The sequence below is a fragment of the Carassius carassius genome, chromosome 44 (genome assembly GCF_963082965.1).
Source record: "Carassius carassius chromosome 44, fCarCar2.1, whole genome shotgun sequence".
Classification (NCBI taxonomy): Eukaryota; Metazoa; Chordata; class Actinopteri; order Cypriniformes; family Cyprinidae; genus Carassius; species Carassius carassius.
Genome location: NC_081798.1, coordinates 10,001 through 27,500, shown reverse-complemented (window position 1 = coordinate 27,500; position 17,500 = coordinate 10,001). Strand labels below are relative to the sequence as shown.

Genomic DNA, 17,500 nt, shown 5'->3' with positions numbered 1-17,500 from the left:
CTGAGTTTCATTTACATCTTTATCTTTGAAAATTTTTTCAAAAAGGAAATAGTTCACATAGAAATTTCTAGCAAGTTTTACAAATAACTATAGGAAACAGCAAGTAGTTAAACATGACATTTTTAAATAGATGGACTAAAATAGTATTTTCTTTTAAAATGTATTACAATAATTTATGAATTAACTAAATGTTTTAATTGTATGCATTATTTAATTTACTATTACTTGTTGCAAAAATATATATACATTTTTTTTCATAGTTGGGCTGGTCCTGCAACTTATAGTCAGGTGCGACTTATTTATCAAAATTAATTTGACATGAACCAAGAGAAATGAACTAAGAGAAAACATTACCGTCTCCAGCCGCGAGAGGGCGCTCTATGCTGCTCTGTGCTCCTGTAGCCTACACTGAAGACATAGAGCGCCCTCTCGCGGCTGGAGACGGTAATGTTTTCTCTTGGTTCTAAATAAATGCAACTTACAGTCCAGTGCAACTTATATATATTTTTTCCTCATCATGATGTATTTTTGGACTGATGCGACTTATAGTCCGAAAAATATATTAATGGCCAGTATTATATATATTTATAATACTGGCCATTAATATAAAATATGTCTCCTAAAAATACATTCTTGTAAAACATACTCCAATAATCTTTTTTTTTTTGCTACCAAAAGATATATATATTTTACAATTTAAATGAATTATTTATTTTTATTATTAAAAATGTTTTTTTTTCTTAAGCGTCAAAAGCATGAATGTTTAATTTTTTTTTAATGTCGTTAATTTTTATTTGCTTCTTTTCTTTTTTTATTGTGTAAAACAGAAATGTAGTAGCAGGTGCCTTAGGAAGAAAGATTATTTTCTTGTAACCTGTAAAGTAGTTTTGAGAGAGTTGTGTGGATCTGGATCTGGAGCTCTAGCTGATGTGTTCAGACTAGGGCTGGGATAAACGATTATTTTTTAAACGATTAATCTAGCGATTATTTTTTCCGATGCATCGATTAATCTAACGATTAATTTTTCAGACCGATTTGATTTCGATTATCTCCCCATTAATTGACTACTAACAATTTATACATGTTGATTTACATATCTGAATGAAAAAAACATCAATTCCTTAACATTGCAATATATGTTTATTGCTCTTAAAATTACAAAATAAAAGACTGACTAAGAATGCATTACTTTGCACTTGTATAGAGATAGCATTCAATAAAACCTTGAAGCCTTGAAAACACATAGCTTACTGAAACAAGCTTACTGAACACATAGGGCCTAGCTTACTGAAAAAAGTTCTTCTTTCAGATGAAAATAACAACAACTTGATGTCTAGCATTTAATAAAAAAGTTCACCCAAAATACTTGTTTAGAGCAATTGAAAGAATACAGTAACCAATGTAAACTTGAGGGCTTTAAGCTAATACAGATAGCTTTTCCAAAAAATAAAAAATTTAACAGTGGGAGCCAGCAGCCTGTCATGGAGAAAAAAAATCTCCGAATGCTCCACGTGAAACTTTGGCGTTCCGCCCTTTTTCTATCGTGTTTAATGATTTTGATTAATATGCACGAGGGAGAGAGAGAACAAGAAGCGCTCGTGTAGTTTGAAGACTGTGAGTGCGCGCGCAGCCGGGGCTCTCTCTCGTACGCGCCCTGTCAGGTGCAGCACAGTCATTCAATTCTACATCACTCACCGATCAAATAAGGCTTTGACAGCCGCCAAAAAAAAAGATCAATGCAGAAAAACCCCTGGATTGGTTATATATAACGTTGGACAGAATGTTGATCCGGCCATCGCGTATATTCAGCGCACATAAGGTAAACGTTTTGCAAACGTTTTTTAGAGAAATAAAAACAGGTCGACGAATCGATGCGCATATTTTGCGTCGACATCATCGATGACCTCGATGCGTTGTCCCAGCCCTAGTTCTGACAGTGAAGTGAAGTGAAGTGAAGTGAAGTGTGTCTCACCGCTGTGGCAGCCGAACAGATAGACACGTGCTCCGTCGTAGTGGCAGCGGCAGCGCATCACGTTATTCTGGAAATCAGACTCGGCCATATCCAGTGACGGATTCACCTCCACCTGCACACACACACACACAACAGTGAGTCTCCATCTGAACCAAAGCACATCTCATGACTGCGTAAGTTAGTGTGTGAGAGAGAGAGTATGTGTGTGTGTGTGTGTGAGAGAGAGAAAGAGAGTGTGTGTGTGTGCGAGAGAGAGAGGTTCAGGCTTTATTTGTTGTCTGAGTGTTGAAGGACTGTAATCACGGCGAGGATCTCAGAAAAACAGCCTGTGATCTAGTCAAACACACAAAGAGATTCAAGCAACAAACCTTTAAAATGAAGAACCAAAAATTAAACTAGACTGAGGAACGTGGGCAAAAAATAAAACGTTACATTATGTAGGATTAGTGCGAGCGTGACCTCTGACCTCAGGTTTAGGGTTCGGGTGAGCGTGACCTCTGACCTCAGGTTTAGAGTCAGGGCAAGTGTGACCTATGACCTCAGGTTTAGGGTTCGGGTGAGCATGACCTCTGACCTCAGGTTCAGAGTCAGGGCAAGTGTGACCTCTGACCTCAGGTTTAGGGTTCGGGTGAGCATGACCTCTGACCTCAGGTTCAGGGTCAGGGCAAGTGTGACCTCTGACCTCAGGTTTAGGGTTCGGGTGAGCGTGACCTCTGACCTCAGGTTTAGAGTCAGGGCAAGTGTGACCTATGACCTCAGGTTTAGGGTTCGGGTGAGCATGACCTCTGACCTCAGGTTCAGAGTCAGGGCAAGTGTGACCTCTGACCTCAGGTTTAGGGTTCGGGTGAGCATGACCTCTGACCTCAGGTTCAGGGTCAGGCTGAGCGTGACCTCTGACCTCAGGTTGCCTCGGAGCCTCTTTTAATTTATGAATTAATCAAAAATAGGTCATTGCACTTACATCAAATCACGATATGGACTAATATCTGTAAATATTAAGCCGGAACAGTCTATTTAAATATGAATCCTGCATGTTCTGCGTGTCTCTGTTAATGAATGGAGCAGAAGCGCGTCTTCCTTTATTAACACACACTGAAGCGCGCGTGACGCTCCGGTGATTTCAGCGTCTGCTGTCTCACTAAATAAAGAAGTAAACACATGAGGAACATCTCCAGAACTGCTCTGACAGTCACTTCATGAGCATCTGACCGTTTGATTTGAGTAAAACTAGCGTCACATCACATACACAGAACTGGAAAGGTACGTCAATCCGTCAAAATAAAAGTCCTGTATTACTATTGTTCAGCAGAATGTACATAGCCTACTAAAAAAGTAAAAAAGGTTTAATCACACTACATTTCTTCCATGTTTTATTTTTAATAGTAAATCCCATTTGTTTACCAAAAAGTTGTTAATTTTCAATAATTAAAAGATAAATTAAATTAGTGTTTTATGTGTTTAATGTTTAATGTGCATCTCAGACAATGCTTTATTTAAAACCCCAACCGAATGGCACTTAAATGCACTTAATTCATCTGTCAACTTTATTGTCATTGTTCACAGTACAAGTACAGACAGAGAAACAATGGGTAATAATTAAATGTTTATTTTTGATGTATGCATTGCATTCTATGCATTTGAAAAATATATATATATATTTTTTTTTTCTAAAAAAGGAAACTTAGTTGTTCATTTTAAGAGACCCGGGAGTCTTATTTTCTCTTGCATAATTAATATTGCACTTTAATTAAGCAAAAACACATTTTATCCGATTACTCGATTAATCGATGGAATTTTTGGTAGAATACTCGATTACTAAAATATTCGATAGCTACAGCCCTACCTCAGGTTAAGGGTTAGTGTGACCTCTGACCTCAGGGTTAGGGTGAGCGTGACCTCTGACCTGGAAGATGTAGTCTCCGGGCCGCACGTCGGTGATGTCCACCCACTGGCAGTCGATGTCGTGGCTGTACGTATCCCAGCAGCCCACAGTGATGCCCTGATCGCCCATGTTATAGCAGGCATAGCGTTTGCTCAGACCTGTTACCGTGGAGAACAAGCAGAACCAGAGGTCATGACCTCACCAGCGTCAGGTTTTACATGAGTCCTGTTCTGCACTGTTATTCACTTCACTCCAGTCTGAAACTACACTGAATACATGGACTGTATTTTTACTCTGTAGAGGTTCTAAGCAGCCATGCTGCATTATAGTTTTTTCCCTTCTTGTTTTCTGGTGATCTCTGCATAACAAGAGTTGTTCTCTGAGTTCCACGACTGCTCCAGCAGGTGTCAGTAGATCTAGATGAGGAGTTATGTACTGTATCCTCTTCACTGTACACCACTGAGACAGATCACCCTCCAGGCTGGTGGTTACTATAATTAAATGTCATAAATAGTTTATAACATTTCATTAAAAAAAGAGAAAATATTTGAAAGAAGATTAGATTTGAAAAAAAAAGTATTTGAAAAATTAAAAAAGGTTTTTGTAAGTATTTATTCATGTTCTTACCAGAGAGTGACTATGTGTTATTCTAATTATCTTAAAGTAAATAAATATTATTTAGAATAACAATTAGGGCTGTCAGTCAATTCATTTGTAATCAAATTAACTACTTGTAATTTTTAAATACTTAATTAGAATTTAAGTGATTTTTAACTTTCACTCAAGTATAATTCTGGCCTGATATTTACACTTTTAATCAAGTATAATCTTACTCAGTATCCGTATTTTCACTTAAATATAGTTTTTGATAATTTTTTAAAACCCCTAAAAATAAATAACTAAAACTTATTTCTATTTTTCCCCAGCTTTTCAGGATTTAATGACTAAAGATTTATACAAACGATTTGTACTATTACTACATGTTAAATATGGAAATATATTAGAACTTGGCTTAACCAATAAAAAGTATATTAATAAAAAAATAAAAATAAAAAGAAAAGATGGTGTTTCATGATTTTTTTTAATTAATATGAATTTTTCAGGTTTAGGATCCTAGTCTTTCAAAAAATATATATATATTATTTATAAGTATAATAAAATATTAAATAAGAAAATTAATTCTTAACTAAATTTAAATAAGAAAAGATCTTAATTTTAATTAGTTGTAGCTTATTTAGATGCTGATTTGAAGCCTGGAGAGGCCTGATCAAGGGGTTTGTTTGTGTTACTGAAGCGGCTTCACCTTCAGGGCAGTACGTGTCCTCCAGACAGAAGCTGGCCTTGTGACCCTCCGCGACCTTTGTGCCGTTCAGGGTCAGGAGGTCATAGTGCGTGAACACCTCGATGCTGTGGTAGTGCCTGTAAGAGACGAAGAGCTCGGCTCAGTCACGCTGTCAAACACTACCATCATCTGACACTATCCTGGCCTCTGATTGGCTGCTGGAGCGAGAGACAACCAATCAGAGGGAGAGACGATGTAACAGTGACACCAGCACAAACGCAGCTACATCACAGTGACAGAAAACACACAAACGGACTTTGTTAGATAATAACACTAAACTAACTACTAAATAAAAATTATTCAAGAATTCTATAAATTATATGGTTTAAGTGTTTTGCCTTGATTGTTTTATTGTGAAATTAGTTATTTATTCCAATTTAAAATTTTTGATTAAATTAATTTTAGTAATTGTATTAATCAGATTATTTTCAATTATTTATTCTAATGTGTCTTTTTTATTAATTTTGAAAATTGTTATATTTTATTTATAAAAAATATTAATTCTAATTTCATATTATTAATTTTCATAACTAACATTTTTGAAAAATTAGTGAATTTATATTTTTATGATTTCATTAACTCTTTTTTTGGTTGTTTCATTTTAAAATCTATTAACATTTATTTAATTTAGTTTTTAATTTTTATTATTCAGTTCATTTGATTAAGTATTTTATTTTTAAATAACTTTATCACTAGTAAAGTGATAAATCTTTCTCAAAAGATCCTCAGAACAAGTCCTGCTAAAATAACAAAACAGAAAGATGTTTTCTGTGCGCACAGAGAGACGCTAAATGTTTTTATTTTTTGAACATTAAAGTGGTTTTAAAACCTCGAAGCACAAGACGAGAAAGAACTCAATTTAGCACATGCACTCTTTCATGCACTCACACTCTTTCATGCTCACGCACACACACTCTCTCACACACTCACACTCTCGCACATGTACTTGCACACATGTAAGGACTCACACTCTCATGCACATGCACTCACACTTTCTCTTGTACAAGCATTCACACTCTCATGCATTGCACTCTCTCATGCACTCTCGCAAGCTCACTCACACGGACTCTTTTACGTACTCACACTCTCTCATGCACATACACTCGCACTCTCATGCACATGCACGCATACTCACACACGCACTTGCACTCTCTTGCATTCGCTTAAGCACTCTCTCACGCTCATGCACACCCACTCTCACATGTGGACGCACTCTCTCAAGCTCACGCACTTGCACTCTCTTAATGCACTCTCATGCATTGCACTCTCTCACGAACTCACAGTCACGCACAAGCATATGCACTCACACATAAAGATGCACTAACACTTTCTCACGCACTCGCATAAGCACTCGCATAAGCACTCGCACTCTCTCATGCACTCACACATGCACTCTCTCAAGCTCTTGCACATGCACTCTTTCACACACTTCCACTCTCACGCATTGCACACCCACTCTCATACGCACACGCACTCTCTCAAGCTCTAGCACTTGCACTCTCACTCTCTCACTCACACACTCACCGGTGGCACTGGTGCCAGGTCCAGGACTCCCGTGAGGCTCGCGGTCTGAAGTCGGCCCGTCCGAGGTTCATGATGCGTGAGGAGAAGCGCAGCAGGCGGCGGTGACCGTAGGGCCAGGTCATGCGTGCGGCGGAGGACGACAGACAGTTCTCCTCGTGAGCGCAGGTCAGCAGGTGCAGTGGACGGTCCTCCAGATACGCAGACTCCTGCACCAGCTGCGCGTCAATCACCAGATCCGGAGCCGCTGAGGGCACAAACAGCACATACACACAAGAGCAATAGATTTAACAGCTGCATGAATGTCCAACATACTGCAGCAAATCAATTTAATCTAAATATTACATTAAACCTTTTTGATCTGCTGAACCCCTTTTGAAATATTTACTTTAAGTCACTTTGAGATCGTGTGTGTGTGTGTGTCTTGAGGTGTGCTCGTACCGTCCGCACAGGTGACTCCGGCGGCTCTGGCTCCGCCCCCTCGTGGGCAGTACACCTGTCCGTTCCTGTGGCACTGCTGGATGGAGATCTCAGTGCCGATGCAGTGTGTTCCGCTCAGAAGCACGTCCTCGGACCCGGAGCTGCTGGGCCAGAACCAGGTCTCCTGCGGGACGGACCGAACACATGACTGACTCCGCAGGAATCCACCCAGAGTCTAATAACGCCCGCTATTACAGCTAATTCATGCACATTATCAAATACTTTCCACGTTCCTCTCCACCGTCTGTTTAGTGAGAGCTGCTTTTAAACAGTCTTTAATAAGAGTGCAGATGTGCTCCGGTTCAGCAGCTCTATTTTGGGTTTGTTTTCTCTCTGGTTTCCTGCTCTTTCCCTGAATCTGTGCAGGGCTGTAATTACCTCTGCATGGGAAACAACAGCCGTGAAAACAGCTCTCCATTACTGAATAAACTGACACTGAACAGGCCCGCTGCCAGAGGCCTTGCCCCCCCACAGACCGAGGAGGACTTTCCAAGAAAGTCACGCTTTTATTCTCTTGAACACATGGTATGGAGGTTGGGATTTATTCACAAATGTTTTATGCGATATTCGAATTTATCATAGCTAAATGAGCAACTTTGGATGGAAACGTAGCTACTGATGGCCAGTGTTGGGAAAAGTTACTTTTAAAAGTAATTCATTACAATATCGCTTTGTTACCTTTTATGGAAAGTAATGCGTTACGTTAATTTTTAAAACTGGGCTGGGCTTATTTGTTTTTAATATATAAAGTTCTATTTTTGGCAAATGTAAAAGCCCTTGCACAACAAGAGTGAAATGAATATGTCTCAGGCTGAAGGAAATGTAAATGTATGTTTGTACAGTAGAACACAGAATAAGAACGTTCAACACTCCCCATCGACGGTCAGCAGCCAAGACACTGTTTAATAAAACAGGATTAAATAAAGGATATTTGTGTTATTTAACATATTTAATTATTGCAGGTTTGCGTCATATTCACGTACCTGATGGGCTCTGGAAGCGAAGCCCAAGCCGAGCTGTCGACACACCACCATGGCTTCATTAATGCCCCAGTTCTCACTGCAGACGGAGCCCCAGCGCTGCTGACCGTTCACCTCCATCAGCACCTCCACCCGGCCCTCCGCCGCCTCCCGCCCCCCCGCCAGACGCACCTGGGCATTACAGGACACACCACAGGTCAGGTCAAATATCACTGCTTCATGTTTGCTCAAACTATAACTAACTACAGTACTGTGACAGATAGAAAATATAACTGGGGCAAAGCACTACAAGAGAGACAATGAGATATAGAAGATTTAGGGGCAAAACTGTTGAAAAATCGTTAATCCAGTCACTAACAGTACAATTCACATATATTAGTATAAAATCCATAACTTTTTTGCCATCATGATCTCAATCAAATTTGGTGAAAATTGGTCTAAGAGGAGTTTGAAAAAGGAGGTTTTCAAAGAAAATCAAAACGGCAGACAGAATATTTAATAATTGGTATTGTTGTTCTTGGCATGGTCCAAGGAATCTAACTCCTGACCATCAGATGGCGTTATGTCGAAACTGTGCAGGTATGAATGTCATCACATGCACCAAGTTTGGTCAGAATATGTTGAAGTGTTGCACAGATACAGCCTCATGTCCACTTTGGCGTGCTCTTCATCGAATTGGTTCTTGTGTTATTCAAGACTAATCAACTTGAATTTCGGAACTTTCTGCCTGCAAGATGAGAAGATGATTTGAATCAAACTTGGTGAAAATCTGACCAACAGTCTACGAGAAGTAATAAAAAAAATCATTTTTAGAGACATTAAGCTGGGGTGCTTTGTGAATAAAATAATTTAATATAAGCAGTCTACACTTAAGTCCTCCAAATGAACTCCAAATTTCCCCATGTCCCAAGCAGACAGAATAGGAATTTTGGACGAATAATTGGCATCGATGTTGTTGGCATGATCTAAGGATTCTATCTCCTGTCCACTAGGTGGCGCAGTGCTGAAACTGCAGGTGTCATGTCAGGTCATGGTTGTCATTACGCACACCATCTTTTGTCTGAATATGTTGAAGTGTTGCAGAGATACAGCCACAAACACTATGGTGTGCTCATCGTCAAATTCGTTTGTGTGTTATTCAAGAATGCTTTGACTAACTTGACATAGTTTCTGCATGATCTGAAGATGATCTGGTTTGATTTTTGTGTTAAAAAGCAAAGAGTTTAAAGAATTTTGATTCTAGTCCGTACGGTTATTGGAATAACATAAGTGCACCTTTGGACAGTTGGTGGCGCTAGAGCGTTTGAGTTAGAGACTCCAAATTTACTGTGATAAATGTGTATATGGTCTTCTATCTGTACACCAAATTTGACAGCTTTTAACCATCCACTTCTACAGGCTGCCGTTGACTCAATAGCGGAAGATTACTCTACTGTTACAGTAAGTGTCTATGTACGTACCGTCGCTCTCAGGCCGGTGTTGGGGACGTTGCAGCAGACAGATGCATCCTGGGAGTGTTTGCATGAGCGCAGCGGCACCTCCTGGAAGCGGCACTGTGTGATGGAGCTCTCCTGGCCTGAACACTTCACCGCGTTCATGTGGATCGAACCCGTACCTGCACAAACACAAACACATGTTCCACGAGCTGACGTCTGGACACCACAAGCACGTTTACATGCTAGAAACAGTCATTAGCGCATTGTGTTTGCCAGAAAACTGCAACTGGCCTGATTGCAAGATAAATGGAGGAATGTGTGATGTGGACGCTGGATTCAGTAAATTACAATGGAAGTGTTTAATAGATGGAAATAGCAGCCGATGGGACAGAGAGAAGAGACTCCTGTAATTAGTGCACGGTTGGGTCATGAAGTCACCAGCAGACGTGTCTCTTATTCTCCTCATCACCACTGAAGAACAGACTGACAGCGTATAATTCAGAGCATTAACCCTGAAAATAGAGCAAAACCCCAAACCTGAGACGATGGAACAAATGCATATTTATAGGACAGCATGTTGGGAAGACTCCTCATAATGCTGCTGTATTGTTGTGATGTCTGAAGACTGAACTAAACATTCCCATCGCAGCGTCTGAACGGCGTCCGTCTGAGTGTTTCATGTTTTCTGTTTAGACTAGCGGAGAAACTCAAACTCAACACCCATCAGCCACTGGGGAAGAGGAAATAACATTGAGCTCATATCAGCTCTGAATCTTTGAGCATGGTGAGGTGACATTACCTTGACCCATGAGCGCTCCTCGTGGGGCATCTCTGGCCGAGCCGAAGCCCAGCTCTCTGCACACCACGCTGGCCGCTGTCAGATCCCACAGATGGTCACACACGGTCCCCCACTTACCCTCGCGGAGCACCTCCACCCGGCCCTCGCCCAGCCGTGCACCGGCCTTCAGACGCACCGCCGCCTGCAGGAACACACAGACACATGAGCCGTGTCCCCGGGGCCAGGGCTCACAGCTGGACCCTGAGCAGCACTCACGTTCAGAGGGGGCGGAGCATGCGGGTGTCTGGAGGCGGAGCTTCTGGAGAACTGAGCACCAGGAACACAGCGCACCACTGCGTGCATCCCTCCGGAGCAGGGAACGTCGTGCCGCGGGACGGAGAGCTGCGCTCGACACTGTGCCAGAGACACCTCCGAACCCGAACACTGAACCCTCTCGACCCAGAACGCCTTCTTACTGACCGCAGACCTGCAGACACACACACATCTCTCTCAGAGTCCCTTCATACAGCCAGCACTGATTACAAACAGCTGATGAAGCCCTACCTTGTGGCTGGATCCTCCATCTTTGAGTCCCACAGTTTCCTGAAACCACACAAATGAGCCGATAAACAGGACTGAGCTTGTTTATGTGCCCCCCCCCCCCCCCCCGCCATCCCATATGATTATGATTGTAAAGCACTTTGGGTGAACAGTAATACACAATAAAACTCTATCTCAGACACACATACATACAGATGTGGTCACAATTATTGCCCTCCTTGGCAAAAAATTCACAAAAATAATTTATTTCCTAATGAGCCAATGAAAGGTTAGATCTTTGTGAATTTTTTAAATAAAAGATCAATAGGATAAACAATGCAGATTTATTTTTACAGCGTTCTCTGCTCATATTTACCAAGGGGCCAATAATAACTCTCACCATGACTGTGTATATATATATATATATATCATCGTCACCGAGCAGTAAATGGTGAATTAACTCTTATGGAAACATTCCGGGACGTTCTGCTGGGTTTGTGGTATCCTGAAAGCAGTGCAAGTCACTTGCCAAATGCATACATGTAAATGCATTCAGGTGAGCTGACACTGGATTGGCTGACATGTCTCTGGGGGCGGGGTTTAGGAGAGGATTGACCTCTAAAAGAGGTCGCAGTGATGATGTATGTTTTTATACCTCCACAAAGGAAACCCAACCGGATTCGTTGGTTTTTATTACAGTAAAAGTGTAGTAACCATGTTTTTTGTTCATATAACCACAGTTTTACTACAATATCATGGTTAAACTATGGTAAGTGTATCAAAACTATGGTTCATTTGTGGTTAGCCTGAGTTTACGAGACACACAGGATGAATACAGAGATGCAGTTTTGGAGCAAGTCATGAATCTGTGGTTTGAAGGAGAGATTTATAGTTATTAAAGTCAGACATCTCTTGTTATGATTTATAAGTGTGTAGAGTTTAGTAGAAACGCTCTGACATGATCCAACATCAGACACTACTGAATTATCTCTAGAGAGTTAGTCAGAACTAGAAGGGCTGAAATGCAGCTTGTTTCTGGGTTTCGCAGGATTATACAGCGGCTGAATTTAGACGAGGTTCAACAAAAGAGCTGAAATGACTGTCCTAACGAGTCACTGAATTAAAGCAGCAGTTAAAAATACCCACAAGCACCTGCTGAAACACACAGAGCTCTCTGTGTCGCATGGAAACACGACAAACTAACAAACACACATAGGATTGTGTTTCTGGAAACAGCACGTGTATATATCTCGTCTGTCTGAGCGCTGGTGGTCCGCTCTGCTTGGCAGCATGACTTTAGGAAACCACTTATTTGCCACATCAAGAGAGATCCATGCAGGGCTGTGATTGGCTGAGAGCAGTCACATGACCCGAGAGATGCCCGGAGCCACAGACACATCAAGAGAAGATCAGAAGAGATGAAGAAGCTTTAATGAAAACACACGAGACAATCAGTCTGTTCAGATCACATGCCTGTCTGCACACAAACACAGCACAAATATACACGATTCTGCCCAAAACAGTTTTGAAATATGTGCTGAATTTATGTTTTAAACAGTGTAGCTAAATTAAATTAAAGAGAATTATCAAATCACAGATTCTTGATTTTATAGCATTTTAGAAAATGTCCCAACTTTTCTGGAATTGGGTTCGGACATTTCCAATCTTACAACAGCTTCCTTTTATTCATTATTTATTTTTATTCAAATGTGTGATATATTCACATATGTTCTATGCAAAAAAAATACAATTTAATTTAAAATTTGACCAATGGTTTTTCTTTTCTCTTATTAAAATATGTGGGGGACAAAATATATTTATTTATTTAAAATATATTGGCAAAAAATAGTAAATATATTTAGAAACGTATTTCTGCAAATATATTTTGGCCATACTTTGAAATATATTAAAACATTTATTTGAAAATGTTTTTTTTTCCTAATCTAATAAGCACTAGGATTTTCTTCAACCAAACCAAACATCCTTCTTTCAAAGTCCTTTTTTAGAGAAGAAAAGTGCCTATTCAGTGTGTCCTGTGTCAAACTAATTATGATATTTAAATACAAAGATCTGAGGATTAGATTTAATCCATAACATAACATCAGTGAACTGCTCTTTACTCTCATGGCCTGAAATGAAAACACATTTAATATAAAGCCAAGGTGCTTTTTCTCACAATGGAAAGAGTTTAAATGAAACAACAGCCAGAATGGAGCTGAACCGGGTGGAGTCCTGAAACCAGCTATTAAAAATCAGTCGCAGAAGCACACAATCTCACTGCGGCTGGAGTTTAATATAGACAGGACAGAGAGAGAGAGACTCAAGCCCATCATTTAGCACTCAGCTCCTCACAGAACAATACACACACACGTCTGTCCTGTTCTCCAGTACAACTAACATCTGAACTTTCTGAAAACAAGATGCAGAGCGTCTGAGAAATGTAACGCATTAGGAACAAATATCAGACAAATATCAGAAATATTTCAGATTCAGAATCTGTAGAGATCTGCACTGAAACACAAGACAGAAAAACTGAAGAAGAGCAGCACTTGCATCATATCTGCTCTGAAACTGATATAAAGCCAAGTAATGTAAAGTGAAGTGAGAGTGAACTAAAGGTCAGAACTATTAAATCTATTCCAGAGCACATAAATACTGCTCATTAAAACTGTGCTTTTTCTTGTTAAACTCTCTCTCAGAGCTGCAGTGGGCAGAATCACACACAGAAACAGTTTATTAAAAAAGCCCAGCACAGAATGCCTCCAAACAGTTGCCATGCCAACTTGCAACTGTAAACAAAAGCTAGCCCCGCCTCCGAGCTCTTCTGATTGGTTCACTGTTTCAGACCTGACGTTGATGAGCAGCGATGCGTGTAGAAATCGAAATCCTTTTATTTTGACACAGCATCTTAAAAACATTGTGTTTGTAGTAGCGCAATGCGGTGGAAAAATGACAGAACATGTTTTTCATGTGAAGTATGCTTCACTTCTGTACGTGTATGTTAGTGTATGATACAGTCGAACGCATATTTTGTTTCATCTCTTAAGTTTTGTTTTCTTCAGTGTAACAGCGGCCCGGGGCAGTGCTGCCACCTTGTGGAACAACTGATTAGTGCAAAACTAATTCAATGCGGATGTGGGACCTGTGCGTACAAAGTAGATTTACAAAAATCATGTAGTGCACGTATAGTACGCTTCTGGTGACGGAATTTGATACTGGTAGAAAATATATTAACATAAATATATCTTGAAGCACATCTGTATTTAGCCACTCTTCATATATTTTGAAATATGTTTAAGAATAGATTTTATTTTCTGGCGTATGGTGACTGGAGGTGTTTGGGTTGGTTCGGCTCGTCACTGATGATGAAGATGGTGTGACTATAACTCTTTAATCAGTCTCAGTCAGTCGTTATCGGGATAGATCACCACACACTTCCTCCGATTCTCACGATCCTTCTGTCCTGTTATGACTGGATGAAAGAAGCGGCTGATTTGAGCAGGAAGTGGAAGTGAGAGCTGATGGAAAGGCACGCGCTCTGATGAAGAAGGAGAAAGTCTGGGATATTCAGAGACACATATACATCCAGACCAGACGGATGAAATCATGTAATTACATGCGATTAGAGGAGGACACATGCTGCTATTCCTGAATCTCAGTCTGACACTAAACACAGTCTGTGGAAGACTGGTTTTCTCCGGCAGGATCAGATGTTTAGAAAGACAAGGAAGAACACGTTCAGTTTAACAGATGAACACCATCAAACTACTGTTATTTCAGTAATATAATATTACACATTTTAGTACATCAACTTAATCAACTTGCATCAGCTACATTAAAATGAGAAATGTTGCAAGAGCAGTTTTTTTATAAATACTTTATTTCCTAACCTTTTTTTTTCATTTAGGTAGTGTTAGTAACCATGTTATTTTAGCATTATTAATTTACTTTTGTAGTGTTTGCTAATATTTTGAATTAGATTTTTATTTAATATTTTCTGTACTTATTTTAATTTGAGGTGTTTTTGTAATTTTTTGTAGTTTAAAAAAAAAATATGTCTATATAGGTTTAATACATTTTTTGTCAGTTTTAATTTAAGTTAAAACATTAAAGTGAGAAATGTTGCCTTTGCAACTAGTTACAATCAGTTCTTAAAAAGTTTAAGTTTTTATATTTTATTTTATTTCAGTCAACATTTATTATTCATTTGTAACATTTTTAAACCAGGTTAAGGTACTATATTTTATTTTATTTCAGTTAAACATTTTTTATTTATTTTTAATGAATAAAAACATTAATGAAACTATAATATCGTTGGTTTCAGTGGTGCTTAAAGACACCAAATACTGAGACATTCTCACATTTTATGATCCACATCACCAATGCATTCAATTAGAAAAATGCAAAATACAAGCATTTTCTCTAGTGCTCTGAGACTTTTGAATTCAATTGTTTTTATATTTTATTTTATTTACTGACATATTTTTTTAATCATTTTATCAGCTTGTTTGTTGCTGATCCAAATTGATGAAGGTGGATCTTCTAGAAACCGTGTAACACATGCACACACTCACCGGTACACGCGTGTGTCGTGTTGCTCCGCAGACGGGTATCCCAGCATGCCACACACCACACGACTGCTGCTCAGATCCCAGCCCAGACTACACACCTGCCTCCATTTCCCAGCATGCCTCACCTCCAGCACCCCCTCCGTTACCATGGCAGCGCTCCGAGTGGGGGTCAGGATGGGTCGGAGACGCACCTCGTCCAGCCGGAGCGACCCAGACGGCTGAGAGAGACACAGACAAACAGAGTTCACCGAACCTTTAGAGAGAATGTGTTTTTTGTTAAGGCTCAAACAGTCTGATATAGTGAGAATTCAAAAGAAGAAGAAGAAGAAGAAGAAGAAGAAGAACAGCTCGATTCTATTAAAAAAGCTGGGTGATGCTGGTCTGAGATGGACTACACACTAATGACCATGCTAACCAGTATTTTACAGGATTCACAGACTAATATAGAACGTTCAAAAGAACAACATTTTATTAGATTATAAATATCTTTACTTTTAATCAGTTTAATGCAACCTTGCTTTTTTCATTATACGTTCCCCAAACCTCTGAACTGAAAAATATTGTGCAGCACAACTGTGTTCAACATTGATAATAATCAGAAATGTTTCTCGAGCAGTAAATCATCATATTATCATGATTTCTGAAGATCATGTGACACTGAAGACTGGAGGAATGATGCTGAAAATACAGCGGAGCATCACAGAAATACATTACACTTTAACACAGATTCACACAGAAAACAGATGTTTACAGTAGAATAATATTTCACATTTTATTCTGTTTTTGATCAAATAAATGCTGATGAGCCTCTGACCTGCTCGTCCACGTCGGTGAAGTCCAGATCCATCCTGTTGCTGTGCTCCACACGGGGATAGACCGGCTCTGGGTCTGGCGCTGGTCTCTCAGGGCTTCTGGTGGGCTGAGCGGGCGTCACTTCCTGTGCTCTTCTGTAGGAGGCTCTGCTGCGCAGGAAGTCTGGGATCCGGTGTCCCCGCGGGGTGACGGTGCTCTCGAACCCGTTCCTGCGCAGATGGATGCGATGGCCGTTGAGGTGCGGTGAGGACGGGCCCCGGGCCCCGCGGTGGAGACCGATCTCATGCCCACGCAGAGGAGTGTTCGAGACCAGGTTAGAGATCATAGGTGAAGGGGGTTCTGGGTAACGGGGGACGTGACCCTGGGTGGGTGGATCTGGACTGCAGATGACCCCCAGATCTTCAGCGTGAGTGCAGTCGCTCACACCCCAGCCGTTCGACCGGCACTCGGACAGAGAGCTCTCACTGCCCGAACACCAGACGTTATCCATCCAGATCGGACCTGAACACACATTTATTTTCTTATAGGTACAACAGGGCTAAAGGCGCCCCGGGGTAAAAGGTGCCTTTGATATTATTTTCCTCTAAACCACTAGATGGCAGAAAAACATGGAAAAACACTTTCCAAAACATCTGCTTTTTAAAGGTGCACCTGTAAATTTGTCTGATCCTTCTGGGCTTAGTCGAGCTTATATTTGATGTTTTTTAAAATGTTGTAGCTTTAAGTTGCACATGAGAATATTTTGAGACAAAGGTCTTCTTAATGATTTTCAGTTTTAAGATAATTAAAGTTAAAGTTTATTTAAAATAAATAAATAAAGTATGGTATTTGGGGTAAAAAGGCACATTAATTAATATGATAATTAATAAAAAAAAATGATTTTCCAATAGTTGACATGACATGGTTAGATTCAGATGGTAAATATCATATATTATGTTGGGTGTCCATCTTAGAGATAATCACCATGTTTAGAATGAAACCAATAATAAAACAGAATTTGTTGTTACTATTGTAATATTTTAGGATCTCATTCGATGCTTTCAGAATCTTTACTTTTTAACATTATTTTGTTTCTGTATTTTAAAATGCATGTTTTATTACATTACATTTAGTAAAATTGTCAGATAATAAACGAAAAATTCTGAGAAAAAAGTTGGAATGCTTAATTTATATCTTGCGTTTAAT

At 39.8% G+C, this 17,500-nt stretch overlaps 1 protein-coding gene and 1 long non-coding RNA gene across 2 annotated transcripts in view; one reads left to right on the top strand and one right to left on the bottom strand.

Annotated features, from left to right (window-relative positions):
• The window catches only part of LOC132126679 (lysyl oxidase homolog 4-like), an 18,408-nt gene that overhangs the window by 368 nt on the left and 540 nt on the right, over positions 1–17,500 (bottom strand). Inside the window, exons 2-13 of the mRNA XM_059538101.1 lie at positions 16,317–16,816; positions 15,506–15,720; positions 10,956–10,994; positions 10,668–10,878; positions 10,413–10,593; positions 9,638–9,792; positions 8,181–8,348; positions 7,159–7,321; positions 6,721–6,964; positions 5,158–5,273; positions 3,876–4,012; positions 1,973–2,084 (exon numbers count right to left, since the gene is read on the bottom strand). Coding sequence (XP_059394084.1) covers positions 1,973–2,084; positions 3,876–4,012; positions 5,158–5,273; positions 6,721–6,964; positions 7,159–7,321; positions 8,181–8,348; positions 9,638–9,792; positions 10,413–10,593; positions 10,668–10,878; positions 10,956–10,994; positions 15,506–15,720; positions 16,317–16,816 — 2,241 coding nt within the window. The remainder of the gene's footprint in view (positions 1–1,972; positions 2,085–3,875; positions 4,013–5,157; positions 5,274–6,720; positions 6,965–7,158; positions 7,322–8,180; positions 8,349–9,637; positions 9,793–10,412; positions 10,594–10,667; positions 10,879–10,955; positions 10,995–15,505; positions 15,721–16,316; positions 16,817–17,500) is intronic.
• On the top strand, positions 2,227–7,304 carry LOC132126680 (uncharacterized). Its single transcript, XR_009427431.1, has 3 exons — positions 2,227–2,479; positions 3,851–3,941; positions 7,170–7,304. It is a non-coding gene; the product is annotated as an uncharacterized LOC132126680 (long non-coding RNA).